The sequence below is a fragment of the Canis lupus genome, chromosome 20 (genome assembly GCF_011100685.1).
Source record: "Canis lupus familiaris isolate Mischka breed German Shepherd chromosome 20, alternate assembly UU_Cfam_GSD_1.0, whole genome shotgun sequence".
Classification (NCBI taxonomy): Eukaryota; Metazoa; Chordata; class Mammalia; order Carnivora; family Canidae; genus Canis; species Canis lupus.
In genome coordinates this window covers 51,307,313-51,321,324 of record NC_049241.1, presented here as the reverse complement: position 1 = coordinate 51,321,324, position 14,012 = coordinate 51,307,313, and the positions used below count along the sequence as shown (strand labels likewise).

The 14,012-nt window shown below is 49.1% G+C and overlaps 1 protein-coding gene across 4 annotated transcripts in view; it reads right to left on the bottom strand.

The window, feature by feature from the left end:
- The window catches only part of DNMT1 (DNA methyltransferase 1), a 56,281-nt gene that overhangs the window by 4,632 nt on the left and 37,637 nt on the right, over nucleotides 1-14,012 (bottom strand). For all 4 annotated transcript variants that reach the window (XM_038567349.1, XM_038567347.1, XM_038567348.1 and 1 more), the window contains 13 exons: nucleotides 13,827-14,010; nucleotides 9,334-9,431; nucleotides 8,998-9,145; nucleotides 7,880-7,995; nucleotides 7,494-7,698; nucleotides 7,281-7,414; nucleotides 6,153-6,326; nucleotides 4,220-4,441; nucleotides 3,011-3,203; nucleotides 2,174-2,258; nucleotides 1,870-1,998; nucleotides 1,465-1,747; nucleotides 996-1,137 (listed from right to left, as the gene is read on the bottom strand). In XM_038567349.1, coding sequence (XP_038423277.1) covers nucleotides 996-1,137; nucleotides 1,465-1,747; nucleotides 1,870-1,998; nucleotides 2,174-2,258; nucleotides 3,011-3,203; nucleotides 4,220-4,441; nucleotides 6,153-6,326; nucleotides 7,281-7,414; nucleotides 7,494-7,698; nucleotides 7,880-7,995; nucleotides 8,998-9,145; nucleotides 9,334-9,431; nucleotides 13,827-14,010 — 2,113 coding nt within the window. The remainder of the gene's footprint in view (nucleotides 1-995; nucleotides 1,138-1,464; nucleotides 1,748-1,869; nucleotides 1,999-2,173; nucleotides 2,259-3,010; nucleotides 3,204-4,219; nucleotides 4,442-6,152; nucleotides 6,327-7,280; nucleotides 7,415-7,493; nucleotides 7,699-7,879; nucleotides 7,996-8,997; nucleotides 9,146-9,333; nucleotides 9,432-13,826; nucleotides 14,011-14,012) is intronic.

The following is a 14,012-nucleotide window of genomic DNA, read 5'->3' as shown; positions in this document are numbered from 1 at the left end:
AGGTTTGACTGGTGAGCCCAAGACCCAGTGTTCCCGGTGTGGGGCACCGGGCTAGACATGGGGGAGCCAGGGGGCAAGGGAGCCAGCACTTTGCTCATGCAGACACTGCCTTCCAGCCAGACTCCCTTCTCATTTTTTTTTTTAATTTTTATTTATTTATGATAGTCACAGAGAGAGAGAGAGAGAGAGAGAGAGAGAGAGAGAGGCAGAGACACAGGCAGAGGGAGAAGCAGGCTCCATGCACTGGGAGCCCGATGTGGGATTCGATCCCGGGTCTCCAGGATCGTGCCCTGGGCCAAAGGCAGGCGCTAAACCGCTGCGCCACCCAGGGATCCCCTCCCTTCTCATTTTTGAGTGTAGCTTCAGCTTTAGTTATATCATTAGCTGCTGAACGGATATATAGACTAGCTGCTTTTCAGATAAAGCCTAGTTCCCTCTGATCACCCAATATCTATTCACGCAAAGCTACCAGTAGCTACCTGGAGTATAATCTCCCACCTTCTCCTAAGGTTTCTACGTGTGTACATTGACCCAAGAGATACTTCTGTTAAACCGTAATGGTTTAGTCTGCATCTTCTTGCAATTCTGGCTTCACCACCACCCATGGGGATCTAACTGCTACCTAGAGCTCCACAGCTGGCCACCACCCTTCCATCTCAAAAGAAAGGGGAGAGAAACACATGGTCCCCCCTCATGCACAAGCAGATGTGACTCTTGAGACCCTAAGACACAGATGGACTTACTGGCACACCAGTTCTGTGCTCCCCAGACCTAGAAGCTGCGAGCTTCTAGGACAGATGTGAGGACAGATGTGTGCTAAGAAGTGAGTACGGGCCCCAGCCGCCACCTCCCCTTCCCTCCCCAGCACCACAGGCCTATCCCATTCAACTCTCTCTTCAGTTAGAGACAACCTGCTGCAGTCCAGGGGCCACTGAGCCCCTTTCCTGTCCACACCCCTCTGCCCCCCTTTGCCCCCTTCCCCAAGGAAAGCCCACCTGCAACACGCCAAAGGTACACTGATAGCCCATGCGGACGAGGCAGCGGAGAGTGAGCTTCAGGACCATGGAGCGCTTGAAGGAAACAAAATTCCGGACGTTCTCCAAGAGGAAGTAGCGGGGCCGGTAGTAGTCACAGTAGCTGTGGGAGGTAGGAGAGACTACGAGGGTCATCTGCTCGCACCAAATGAATGGGAAGGCCTATCTACCAGAAGCTACACCCGAATGTTCGATGTCTGCTTGTTGGAATGCCATACCCGTCAAATCCCCAAGTCTCTTGGCCGAGAAGCCAGCCACGAACTCCCTGGAAGCAAAGGCTGGGCGCTTGGCCACCGCACCGGGCCTCCAGCAGCCACTCTGGCTAACCCCACTACTGCTGGCCGCTGGCACACTTGGTGTTGCAGCCCCAGGGTTGGTGGTCTCATTGCCCTCAGGCAGCCCTGAAAACAGGAGCCTCAACTCCGTTTACCTGAGAAAGGAAACCACCAGGGAGTTCTTGAACTTGGAGTAGGTACGAGAGTTGAAGCGGTTCATGCCACTAAACCCTTGGCAGGGCGGCCCACCGCACAGCATCTCCACATCTCCCTTCTGAGGCAGCTTCTGACCACGGGAGTTGGTTGCCTCCCCAGCCATGACAAGCTTCAGCAGCACGTTGCAGTCCTCCGTGAACACCGTGGATCCAGGGTTGTTTAGCCGAAACGCCTGGGCCGCAGGGTCCCACATCTCGATGGCCCACAGTGTTTCTGAGATGCCTGGGACATACGAGGACAGATGTGTGCTAAGAAGTCCCTAGAATCACACTTGAGGCAGAACTGTGACCAGAGCCAGAAAGGACTTCTGGGTAGTTACGCGGGAAAAACCTCACGGTGTTTACCTGCTTGGTGGAACCCTTCCGACAACCCCCCACAGCCAGAAAACACATCCAAGGTCCGAAGCTTCGGAAGTTTAATTTCTGTCTCTGGTTCACTTGGCTCGCATGTTTGAGACTTTGCCTTGCCCTTCCCTGGAAGACAGGCCACAAGTCAGTCAGAGCCCCCTGACCTGCTCTCCTTAAACCCTCATTTTGAATTCACAGCAAAGAACGAGGTGACATCAGAAGCTGTGTTTTCATACACGATGACTCATCAGTCCCTGAATTATGTAAGAGACTTGAAGAGAATGTGGGAAAAACAACGTACCTTTACCCTTGCCTTTCCCTTTATTTCCAGGGCTACGGGCGTGGTTTGGAGGATCTTCGAAGCTTTTGTTCTTGGCATTATAGGCCTAAGAAGGGGAAAAAAAAAAAAAAAAAAAAAAATCACAACAGTCTGGCAGAGAAACACACTGGTCCCTTTTCTAACAAAGACAATTTAGGTTAATCTGATAAAGATCCATTTAATTTCCCCCTAAATCATGGCCATAAGAGATTAGCCATCAATAAGAATACTTTGATTTTGTTACACTGGAAACAGGGCAGGGAAGGGAGAGAGTTCTATGATACAAACACTGTACATGGCCAACATTGGACTTCCTGCTATTGTAAGTACTTGGACTACGCATTCTAAACATAGGCAAAAGTGATATATTAAACCACCCATAGTGCAACCTGGGGGAAACACAGGTATGTATCAACTTTAGATGACCCGACACCGAAGAACCACGTTCAAAAGTGACTAGCTTCATTGACAAGACGCCCAGATCCTTTCTTAATTACCAGAGCCACTGCTCAGCTGTACAGATATCACCTGGCTATAGGTGCAGGGACAGAGGGGCAGGGCCAAGTCTGCCAGGGAAAGCAGTGCCTTTCCCTAACTCACGTTAAGATGCTGATAGGGCTAGCAGAGGCCACCTAACAGTCTCCAAATAAACTAGAGGTGCACAAGGACACTCAGATGTTACTTTTGGCTTTAAAAAAATGTGTTAAGTTCCAGAAGAACTTGAATACCATGGATTCAGACTCTGGGTAATTCAGCTACTTTCCTGGGGGCTAGGACTTTGACCTGAAGCCCCTCCCTCCAGTAAGTCCAGAGTACCACCTCAAGGAAGTAGAAGCGGTCTGGGCCCCCTGCTGAGAAGTCCTGGAGGCACCCAGGCAGGTCCTCCCCATACTCCACAGTACAGCGGCCCTGCACGGCCTTGAAGTCCACCACCACCTCCTCGTCACTCCAGTAAAGCAGGTTGATGTCCGCATGGTAACTTGCTGGGGTAGACTTGTGTGTGTTTTCTGGCCTGAAAATGTAAGAGTCTTTTGTTAGCAGTTTTCTTTTGCTGTTAACTGACAAAGAATTAAATGGCACCACATTTCTGGGGTGTTCAGAAAACAATGGGTGAAGACTGCAAACCCCAGTTAGGTCAGCTTGATTTTTATCCCCTTTAGCTGGCACCACCAGCTAAATGTGATTCCTTGCCATGAACTCAGCAAATGATGTGCCGGCTCCTTCATGCCCATGACTAGCCCAAACAAGCCAGCCCTGCATCACAAACAGCTGCCTACTAAACATCTGGAGTTTCCTTCTCTTGCCTCTACTAGCCAGACTTCTCATTTCTTTTCCGATACAAATGATTATTACAGGGACGCCCGGGTGGCTCAGCAGTTGAGTGTTTGCCTTCAGCCCAGGTGTGATCCTGGCATCCCGGGATCGAGTCCCACATCCAGCTCCATGTAGGAGCCTATTTCTCCCTGTGTCTCTGCTTCTCTTTCTCTGGGTCTCTCATGAATAAATAAATAAAATCTTTAAAAAAAGTGATTACAAAGACTTTAAAAAAAATCTTTAACATACACTAGGTAAGTGAAGCAACCTTACAACTGTCCTTGATTAGTTTCAAGTTAGCTCCTAACCAACTAGGAGTTACTAGGATCCCAGAAGCAGACTGAGTGAAGCCAAGAACTTGGGAAAAGGACAGAGAGGAACCCCAGAAACAGGGAGGGGCACCTGGGAGGAACTGGGGGCAGAACTCAGACAATCCTAAATAGATGGCAGAGCCCACGACATTCTACCCCTGACTTTGTCACATGCTTGACTTCTGCTTAAGGATTTCTTTGGGGGAGAGAAAGCTACTGCTTTAAAACAAAGGTCTACAGAAAGACTATGAAATATAATTAAGTTACTGTCAGCATCCACCAGATAACTGGAAACACTTAGAAAAACAGCCACCTCTACCGAAGTCTTAAAAAACCAGTTTTCACCTCATTTCAGACTTCTAGAAGAGTCATGCCTTCTGAAAGAGCAGAAGCCTTCACAGACCTGTAGAATTTGTTGATCCTGATCTTGATGTCGGTTTCATTAGGCCTCCCATTGCTCTTCTTGGTACAGAAGATTTCTTTTATTCGGCCAATTCGATATGGCTCAGGGGCATCCAGGTTACTGCCTTTGATGTAATCAGAGTATTTCCGGTAGTGTTCTGGATATAGATCTTCATCCACAGGCTCCTTCCGTGGGCGTTTCACGGGACTGGACAGCTTGATGCTGCAGAGAAGCAAGAATCAGGCATAACTGAACACAAAACCATAAAAAGCAATTACCTCAGCCTGACCAGCCAATAACAACTACTACTTAAATCCAAACTACTTAAATCCAATGTAGCTAAGCGCCCAGAGATTTACAGAGAAATATTAAATCTCATTCCTAGTTTAAAATGAGCATTCTTGAGATGCCTGGGTGGCTCAGTTAGCTAAATGTCTGCCTTCAGCTCGGGTCATCATCTCAGAGTCCTGGGTTCAAGCCCTGTATCAGGCTCCCTGCTCAGTGGGGAGCCTGCTTCTCCCTCTGTCTGCCCCTCCCTACGCCGCCCCAACTCGTGTGCATGCTCACTTTCTCAAGTAAGTAAAATCTTTAAAAAATAAGATAAAAATAATCACCTTCCATGTGTGCACTGCTGGCTACAGTAGCTGCTGACACTGCCTGAATATGCCCAGCTCCTGGCCACATGAAAGGACTGCACTTCCTGGCCTGTGACTCATTCCGTTCAAGAAGTGTGAGACGTGACACACAAACATTTCTAGTGTGTCATGTGAACACTAAACTGCCAGGAAAACCTCCAACACACTTTCCCTTGGCTCAGACTGGCAACTTTGAGAAGGCAGTGGTTCCACAAGCTTGGTTCCCTGAGTGACCCAACCAGTCAAGTGTCCTGCCGAACCATGATGGACACATACTAGAGGCAAGAAGGAAACCTCCCCATTTGTGGGCTTGTTACCAAGGCATGACCTATGCTCTCCCAACTGAGGTGCTACTAGAGGTGATGCTGCTTAAAGAATGGGGCAGAGACTCATAGACTGGGCAAGCCGAAATTTGGCCTATGAAGGCAAAGCTGGTCATTAATTAGGCTACACACTTTTGAGGCTGCCATTCAGGAAAGTAGCTGCCAGACTTTCCTACCAGGCTGCCTTAGTCTGACAGGTTCCAAAGGTGCTTCTGAGCACCTGTGTGGACGCCCTGCTGCACAGTGAGCACTGGGGCAGACAGCACCTTGGGCATCCCCCGCTCCACAAAGGACAGGGGAGCTCAGGGGGCTACAAGCACCAACTATGTAAGGCTGAGGGGACCCTGCCCTCTGTTCTGCAATTCACAGTAATTTAACTGAGGGCGGGCACTGGAGGAAAATGCAACTGCAAATCGGCAGATGAAGTTCAGAAAGGTTGGCTGTAAAGGCAATCATGCACTAGTTCCTAGGACAAAGACTGGATCCAGTTGGAAATTCCTTGGATTTGTCCCCGAACAGCCCCAACCCTCTGATGAGCAAAGAGGTCTCAATACCTCCTGGTAAATAGGATTACAACTCACATTCGTTCAAGCTCTACTCTAGGCCAGGTGCTGGGCTAAGTGCGTGCAACCAACTTCATCCTAAGAGCCCAGCAGGCCAGGCACTCCTCCCACAGACAGGGACTAAGAGGAGATGGTCTCTGCCCTGGAGCCTCACGGCTGGGCAGGGCCCCACTTCTGGCACCAGCGCCCCCTTAGCCAGCGCATGCTCGGACGTCCTTGAGGCTTACAGCTTCACTCTGCAATGAGCTAGACTCCCTATACACTGGAGGGCTGGCTATCGCTGACACCATAGATACGACAGTGACCGTTTAGGCAGCAACTAGTCCTGGGATCCAGAGTGGAGGACACTGCAAAGCCAACCCTGTACTGGCCCAGAGCTCATGTCCATGACCTGGGCAAAGGGGGCACTCACTTGAACGTGAAGGCCTCGGGGAGGAGGTACACGCCATCACCCACTCGATACTGGATGCCGTTCTTGGTGGCTGAGCTGTATAGAACCCGGTTGTCCAGGTCTTCAAGCTGTTCCAGGACCCTTGGAATTTCTTTTTGCCTCATTTCAGCCAGACGGGCACAGCTTACACAGAACCTGGAGTGAAAGACAGAAGCAAAAGACCCTGAGCTGATTGGTAGTGGCTGTAGTAGCAGTCAGTGGTTTCAGAGACTCTGATGACCAATGGAGAATATCTGCAGGTATTTGAAGGAACTAGCTTTCCTTTAGTTCATGTTCGCACTTTGAAAATCCTTACTTGGGACCAAAGACACAACACAAAAAAATGACAAGCCAATCCTACTTTTGAGTATTTGATAAAAACCCTAAGAAAAAACAAAAACAAACAAAAGAAAAAACAAAGCAAAACCCAGAAGACAAACAGAATATAGAATACAGTAAAGAATATTCCAGTCAGAACTCCATGTCTAAGGAATCTCATACTATTATCTTTAAAGGCTGAAAAGCTAGTTGGTAAAATTCAACATTAGCTAGAAATGGCCTTCATTAGAGATCAAGTCAAAAGGCAGCGCACCAGGCTGACTGGAGAAGCACCAGAAGCATGTCAGCCAGCCCTCCCAGCCTTCGCCCTATCAGCATCACTACTGCCCTAAGAGGCACCAATGCCACATTTGGTCCAAACAAGTAAGGTACAGAGGTTACAAAGGAAGGCATGGGGCACTGAACATCTGAAGGAAATTTTAAAAAGTGAGCCTCTCTAAAAGCAGTCACTCGCCAGTTAGAATAAAGTGGCATCAAAGGTATCACTTATGAAAGAAAGCATCTAAGAAACACAAGGAAACATGCAAGGTCTGTAGCATAAATGCTGAGGAGCACACAGACACACTCTGCTCCTGGATAGGAGAGTTTCTCACAAAGGTAACCCCATGCCCAGGCTGTTCATAGACTTAAAGCAACTGCAACCAAGTCAGGCTGGACTTGGATTACTGTGGGAAAGAAACCCTGCCAGACAGAAGCACATGAAAGTCAGGAGTGATGCACAGAGCAGCACAGCGCCCCAGAGCACCACCGGAGCCCAGTCCCGGCACTCACTTGTACTTGTTATCCTCCGTTGGCTGGGTTTTCGGAGGGGACTCAAATCTCGCATAGTCTTGATCATACCACAACTGGTAGAAGTAGGTCTTTCCGTCGTCCTCTGTTATCAGAGCCTCAGGATCCATGCCTCCCTTTGAGCACAAGGACCCGGTGTCAGCCACGACCCCACGCAAGTGAGGGAAGGGCATCCAAGGAGCGCTGGCCACTCACCTCCAAGGCCCAGTTTTCCGATGGAGCTTTATAGACAACCTTCACCTTGCTGTGGATGTATGACAGCTGCATGTCCTCACATTCATCTACCAGGAAAAGCTCCAAGGGGTCTGATGTGGCTCCAAGGACTGTGTCTGTCCCAGCACAGAACCAGTGGGCATGAAACATCTGCCCGTTGCTACCGTCTTCCCACAGTGCAGTGACCCTGGAGTTGGAAGAAAGTCCCTCACTTAACTGGCAAGTCTGGACTGAGTCTACTTAGGGGAACTCATTTTCTTTTTGCAGTGAGCCTAGCAAAGAACCGCTGTGGCTATCTGCATATAAGCCTCTCCCAGTTGTTTAAGAGAAAGTGTTTTCTGAAGTCAAGCAAAGGAAAAGATACAAACCTTGCTAGATACAGCGGTTTTGAAGAGTCATCTGGAATAACAGAGACACAGTCTCCCACTTCCAGGGTTTCTGAATCGATGCAAACCTTCTTATAGTAATCCTTCTTCCCATCAGTCTGCAAATGACAGCTTCATTTCAGGGGAGGATGGGTTTGAAGGTCCAGGGTAGGCCTGACCTGCTTGTTCCTATTACGTTATGTAAAAGCCTCATTCCTAGTAATTTCATTAAGTCACAAAGCTCTACTGACCTGGCTACTACAGAAAATCTCTACCTCCCTTGGCTGGAAATCTGCATGAAGAGCACTCACATGCACTCCTTGTCAGCTCTGCCCTTCAGTGTCAGCAACAAGTTAGATTCCAGCATTTGATTTTAAACAGCACTGATCCCAACTCCTCACCACAGTCCTAAGGCCACATCCTAGTCCCAACTCCTGTCAGCTGTGAGGACCTACTTCTTCCACGAGGAAAGCTAATTTCCACCTGACTCTCCCCCAGATCTTTGTTGGCTAGTTCCTCGCCAACCTTCTGGGTCTCAGCTAAGATGCTGCTTCCTCAGGAAGCCTCCAAGCCCCCTCCCTCCAGCCCTCTACCCACAGGGCAGTACACGTGCCTACCCTCACATACTAGAGGATCAGGACCACAGGACAGGGGCTGAGCCCCGTCCAGACCTATAACAGCACCTGGCATGGGTAAGCCTCACGCTACAGACCAGACCTTTGGCTTACAGACATCAAGTAAGCAACGGTGAAAGAACATTTGCTCTCCAGCTTTGGTAAAAGTTGTGCCTTAGACAATCATAGAACTATGGGGAGGCAATCTGCTAGTGCCACAAAAACACCCATACCCCCAGCCAGAGGGGGCAATGATGGCTCTCTTTGAAATAAGCTTCAAAGGAGAACCAGCCTGACACTGAGGACAGTGTCAAATGCCCATTTTGGAATGTTAGCAAAATGGAGTCTGGGGCACACACATTTCTGGTGCATGGCTAAGGGCCTTGGCCTCTCCCACTGGCCCTGGTCCTCTCCGAGGCAAAAATGTGCAGGTTTCTCCGTGATACACAGGGGACAACTCCTTTCGCAGATGTATGACAGGAAGTAGACCATCTTCTCCAGGATTACCTTGACAGCATCTCCAACCCAAGAGATCCGATTCTTGTTCTGTTTCTTTTTCTTCCCCTGGTGCATTTTTTTGGGTGATGGCACCTCTGGAATATTGTCATCGACTTCTTCATCGTCATCTGCCTCCTTCATGGCCATATTGGGGCACCTACAAATTCACTTGTTATAAGCAAGTCCTCTTTCATCAGTAAAACCTACTGGGGCTGTTTAGACAGGGGACAGGCCGAGTGACAATGCTAGACAAGGGAAGGCTGCCAGCTCTGTGCCTTTTGGTCCACCTTCCTGTACAAAACTAGCATTTTCCTCTGCGGCAAGAACAGCGTTGGCCAAACCTACCTCCTCTCCTGGCAAGCCTGTTTGCTCCGTCCGCTACCACCAAACTTAACCATATCTTTACAGGCTTTACACTGTCCACATTCGGGCTGTTGACAAACCTAAAAATATTTAAGAAGTGAATGAGGTGGCCGTTAGTAACATTGGTAACCAGATTTTTTGGAAATTACAATTTAAAAAACTATTTAGCCTCATTAAGTTAACTATAAGAAGTTCAGAACAAGATACCATTCAAACCCTCTAGGTTAGCAAGTTTAAAAAGGACATGTGTTGGGATAAGTGCAGAGAAACGAGAACTTACAATGCTCAAAGGGATAAGTGGGCACTACCACTATGGAGTTTTCTAGACCAAAGTTAAGCATATAACCCACACTCCACTATTTTTGCTTCTACTTAGAGACAGTCCAAGAAGCCTTTTTCAAGGACATTGCCACAGCATTTATAAGAGACATAAGCTGGGATATTCATATAATGAAATACTATTAAACAATCAATTTGAGTCGACTACATCTAGCTGTATCAATACATTGCAATACAGTTGCAAATACCAGTTGTGTGTATTTAAGAAGCTCTGAACATTGCCTATAGATGTGCTAGGTGAAAAAAAATAAAACCAGAAGAATGGTGAGAACATGTAAATTCCTTTTTTTTTTTTTTAAATATTTTTTAAATATTTTATTTATTTATTTAGGATAGTCACAGAGAGAGAGAGAGAGAGAGAGAGAGAGAGAGGCAGAGACACAGGCAGAGGGAGAAGCAGGCTCCATGCACCGGGAGCCTGACGTGGGATTCGATCCCGGGTCTCCAGGATCGCGCCCTGGGCCAAAGGCAGGCGCCAAACTGCTGCGCCACCCAGGGATCCCAGAACATGTAAATTCCTATTAATGAAACAAAAGGAAAAAAAGAGTCCAGCAAACACTGTGACCACAGGTTCTAAAGGCAGCTGTGGTATTTTTGCATTTAAGTTTTTGTCCAAAATAAGTCAAATACAGACAGACCTCAATACTACAGGTTCAGTTCCAGGTCACCACAGTAACACGAGCCAAATGATTTTTTTTTATTTCCAAGTGCATAGGAAAACTATGTTTACACTATAGTTTGTTAAATGTGTTATTAAATAGCTATAGGTCTTTTTTTTTTTTTTTTTTTTTATGACAGTCACAGAGAGAGAGAGAGAGAGGCAGAGACACAGGCAGAGGGAGAAGCAGGCTCCATGCACCAGGAGCCTGACGTGGGATTCGATCCCGGGTCTCCAGGATCACGCCCTGAGCCAAAGGCAGGCGCCAAACCACTGCGCCACCCAGGGATCCCGCTATAGGTCTTTTAAAAAAAGATATATGTGTGTGTGTATATATACGTATATATCTATTCTTTAATTTAAAAATTCTTTATTGGAGGGATCTCTGGGTGGCTTAGTGGTTTAGCGCCTGCCTTTGGCCCAGGACGTGATCCTGGAGTCCCAGGATTGAGTCCCCACATTGGGCTCCCTGCATGGAGCCTGCTTCTCTCTCTGCCTGTGTCTCTGCCTCTCTCGGTCTCTCATGAATAAATAAATAAAAATCTTAAAAAAAAAATCTTTATTGGGGATCCCTGAGTGGCTCAGCAGTTTGGCACCTGCCTTTGGCCCAGGGTGTGATCCTGGAGTCCTGGGATCGAGCCCCACATCGGGCTCCCTGCATGGAGCCTGCTTCTCCCTCTGCCTGTGTCTCCACCTCTCTCTCTCTCTCTCTCTCTCTCTCTCTCACTCTCTCTTTCTCTCTCTTGTCTCTCATGAATAAATGAAATCTTTAAATAAAAATAAAATAGGGATCCCTGGGTGGCGCAGCGGTTTGGCGCCTGCCTTTGGCCCAGGGCGCGATCCTGGAGACCCGGGATCGAATCCCACATCGGGCTCCCGGTGCATGGAGCCTGCTCCTCCCTCTGCCTGTGTCTCTGCCTCTCTCTCTCTCTCTCTCTGTGACTATCATAAAAAAATAAAAATAAAATAAAAATAAAAATAAAAAAATAAAATAAAATAAAATAAAATAAAATAAAATAAAAATTCTTTATTGCTGGGACTCCTGGGTGGCTCAGTGGTTGAGCATCTACCTTCGGCTCAGGTCATGCATGATCCCAGGGTCTTGGGATCGAGTCCCACATCGGGCTCCCTGCATGGAGCCTGCTTCTCCCTCTGCCTAAGTCTCTGCCTCCCTCTCTGTCTCTCTCATGAATGAATAAATAAAATCTAAAAATTCTTAGGGATCCCTGGGTGGCTCAGTGGTTTAGCACCTGCCTTTGGCTCAGGGCATGATTCTGGAGACCCGGGATTGAGTCCCACATCAGGTTCCCTGCATGGAGCCTGCTTCTCCCTCTGCCTATGTCTCTGCCTCTCTCTCTCTCTCGGTCTCTGTGTGTGTGTGTGTGTGTGTGTGTGTGTCTGTCTGCCTCTCTCTCTCTCTCTCTCTCTCTCTCTCTCTCTCTCGGTCTCTGTGTGTGTGTGTGTGTGTCTGTCTGCCTCTCTCTCTCTCTCTCTCTCTCTCTCGGTCTGTGTGTGCGTGCGTGTGTGTGTGTGTGTCTCTCTCTGCCTCTCTCTCTCTCTCTCGGTCTGTGTGCGTGCGTGTGTGTGTGTGCGTGTCTCTCTGCCTCGCTCTCTCGGTCTCTGTGCGTACGTGTGTGTGCGTGTCTCTCTGCCTCGCTCTCTCGGTCTCTGTGCGTGCGTGTCTCTCTGCCTCTCTCTCTCGGTCTCTGTGCGTGCGTGTCTCTCTGCCTCTCTCTCTCGGTCTCTGTGCGTGCGTGTCTCTCTGCCTCTCTCTCTCGGTCTCTGTGCGTGCGTGTCTCTCTGCCTCTCTCTCTCTCTCGGTCTCTGTGCGTGCGTGTCTCTCTGCCTCTCTCTCTCTCTCTCGGTCTCTGTGCGTGCGTGTCTCTCTGTCTCTCTCTGTCTCTCTGTCTCTGTGCGTGCGTGTCTCTCTGTCTCTCTCTGTCTCTCTGTCTCTGTGCGTGCGTGTCTCTCTGTCTCTCTCTCTGTCTCTCTGTCTCTGCGCGTGCGTGTCTCTGTCTGTCTCTGGGTGCGTGCGTGCGTGTCTCTCTCTCGCTGTGCGTGCGTGCGTGTCTCTGTCTCTGGGTGCGTGCGTGCGTGTCTCTCTCGCTGTGCGTGCGTGCGTGTCTCTCTCGCTGTGCGTGCGTGCGTGCGTGTCTCTCTCGCTGTGCGTGCGTGCGTGTCTCTCTCGCTGTGCGTGCGTGCGTGTCTCTCTCGCTGTGCGTGCGTGCCTCTCTCTCTCGCTGTGCGTGCGTGCCTCTCTCTCTCGCTGTGCGTGCGTGTCTCTCTCTCTCGCTGTGCGTGCGTGTCTCTCTCTCTCGCTGTGCGTGCGTGTCTCTCTCGCTGTGCGTGCGTGTCTCTCTCTCTCGCTGTGCGTGCGTGTCTCTCTCTCTCGCTGTGCGTGCGTGTCTCTCTCTCGCTGTGCGTGCGTGTCTCTCTCTCTCGCTGTGCGTGCGTGTCTCTCTCTCTCGCTGTGCGTGCGTGTCTCTCTCTCTCGCTGTGCGTGCGTGTCTCTCTCTCGCTGTGCGTGCGTGTCTCTCTCTCTCGCTGTGCGTGCGTGTCTCTCTCTCTCGCTGTGCGTGCGTGTCTCTCTCTCTCGCTGTGCGTGCGTGTCTCTCTCTCTCGCTGTGCGTGCGTGTCCGTCTCTCCCTCTCCCTGTCTCTCCCTCTCCCTGTCTCTCCCTCTCCCTGTCTCTCCCTCTCCCTGTCTCTCCCTCTCCCTGTCTCTCCCTCTCCCTGTCTCTCCCTCTCCCTGTCTCTCCGTCTGTCTCTCATGAATAAAAATCTTTAAAATTATCAAAATGTAAGAAACTAAAAATGAGCAAATGCTGTTGGAAAAATGGCACCAATAGACTTGCTCAATGCAGGGTTGCCACAAACTGAACCCTCTCCCCAAATACACACAAAAACTCTCTCCAAAATGTAGTATCTGCAAAATACGAAGACAAGGTAGGCCTATAGTAGATACTGAAACAGCTCATCTCTAGGTGACTGGAGAAATTAATCTCCCTAATCCGGAGTGAAGTAAATATAAGAATTCAAGGAAGAGAGGGCTTAAAGAAAAAGGCTTCGAAATCCATTTTGGATAGGGTGTCTACTTTTCCAGGAAAGTTATACCATGAGACAAGGCAGGCTCCTGGAAGGATGTCCTCCCAATCCGAGGCAGCAGCATCTTTGTGGGGTAATCCCTTCCTCTGCACTCACCAAGGCTTCTAGACACAGTGTGATCCAAACGGAACAAATGGCACCCAGGAGGCCGGGCTCTCTAGTGACAGGGGCATTAATAGCAAAGTGCCCAGGCACACCTCTTCCCACAGCTATCTAGTCAATCTGTTTCTCCTGTGAGGCATGCAGTTCCTCCCCCCTGACCCATAACTTTCTCCCAGATTCTGTTTTAGGGAGGATATTTGGGCAGTGAGAGTCTTAAGCCAGAAGAAAGAAAGAAGTTCTTCATATTATATAGGGAGCCCAGGTGAGATTACCTCACAGACGCCACACCGCCGCCGTTTGAAGGCATTTTCCTTGTCTTCTTTGTCATCCTTTTCAATTTGCTCTGCGAAGAAAGTGTCAAAGATCTGGTACACCAGCTTGGTAGTGGTGGCTTTAGTGGGGCCTTTGTCCTTCTCTTTGGCAGAATGCCCGATGGTCTGACGTCTTTCAGCTCGCCT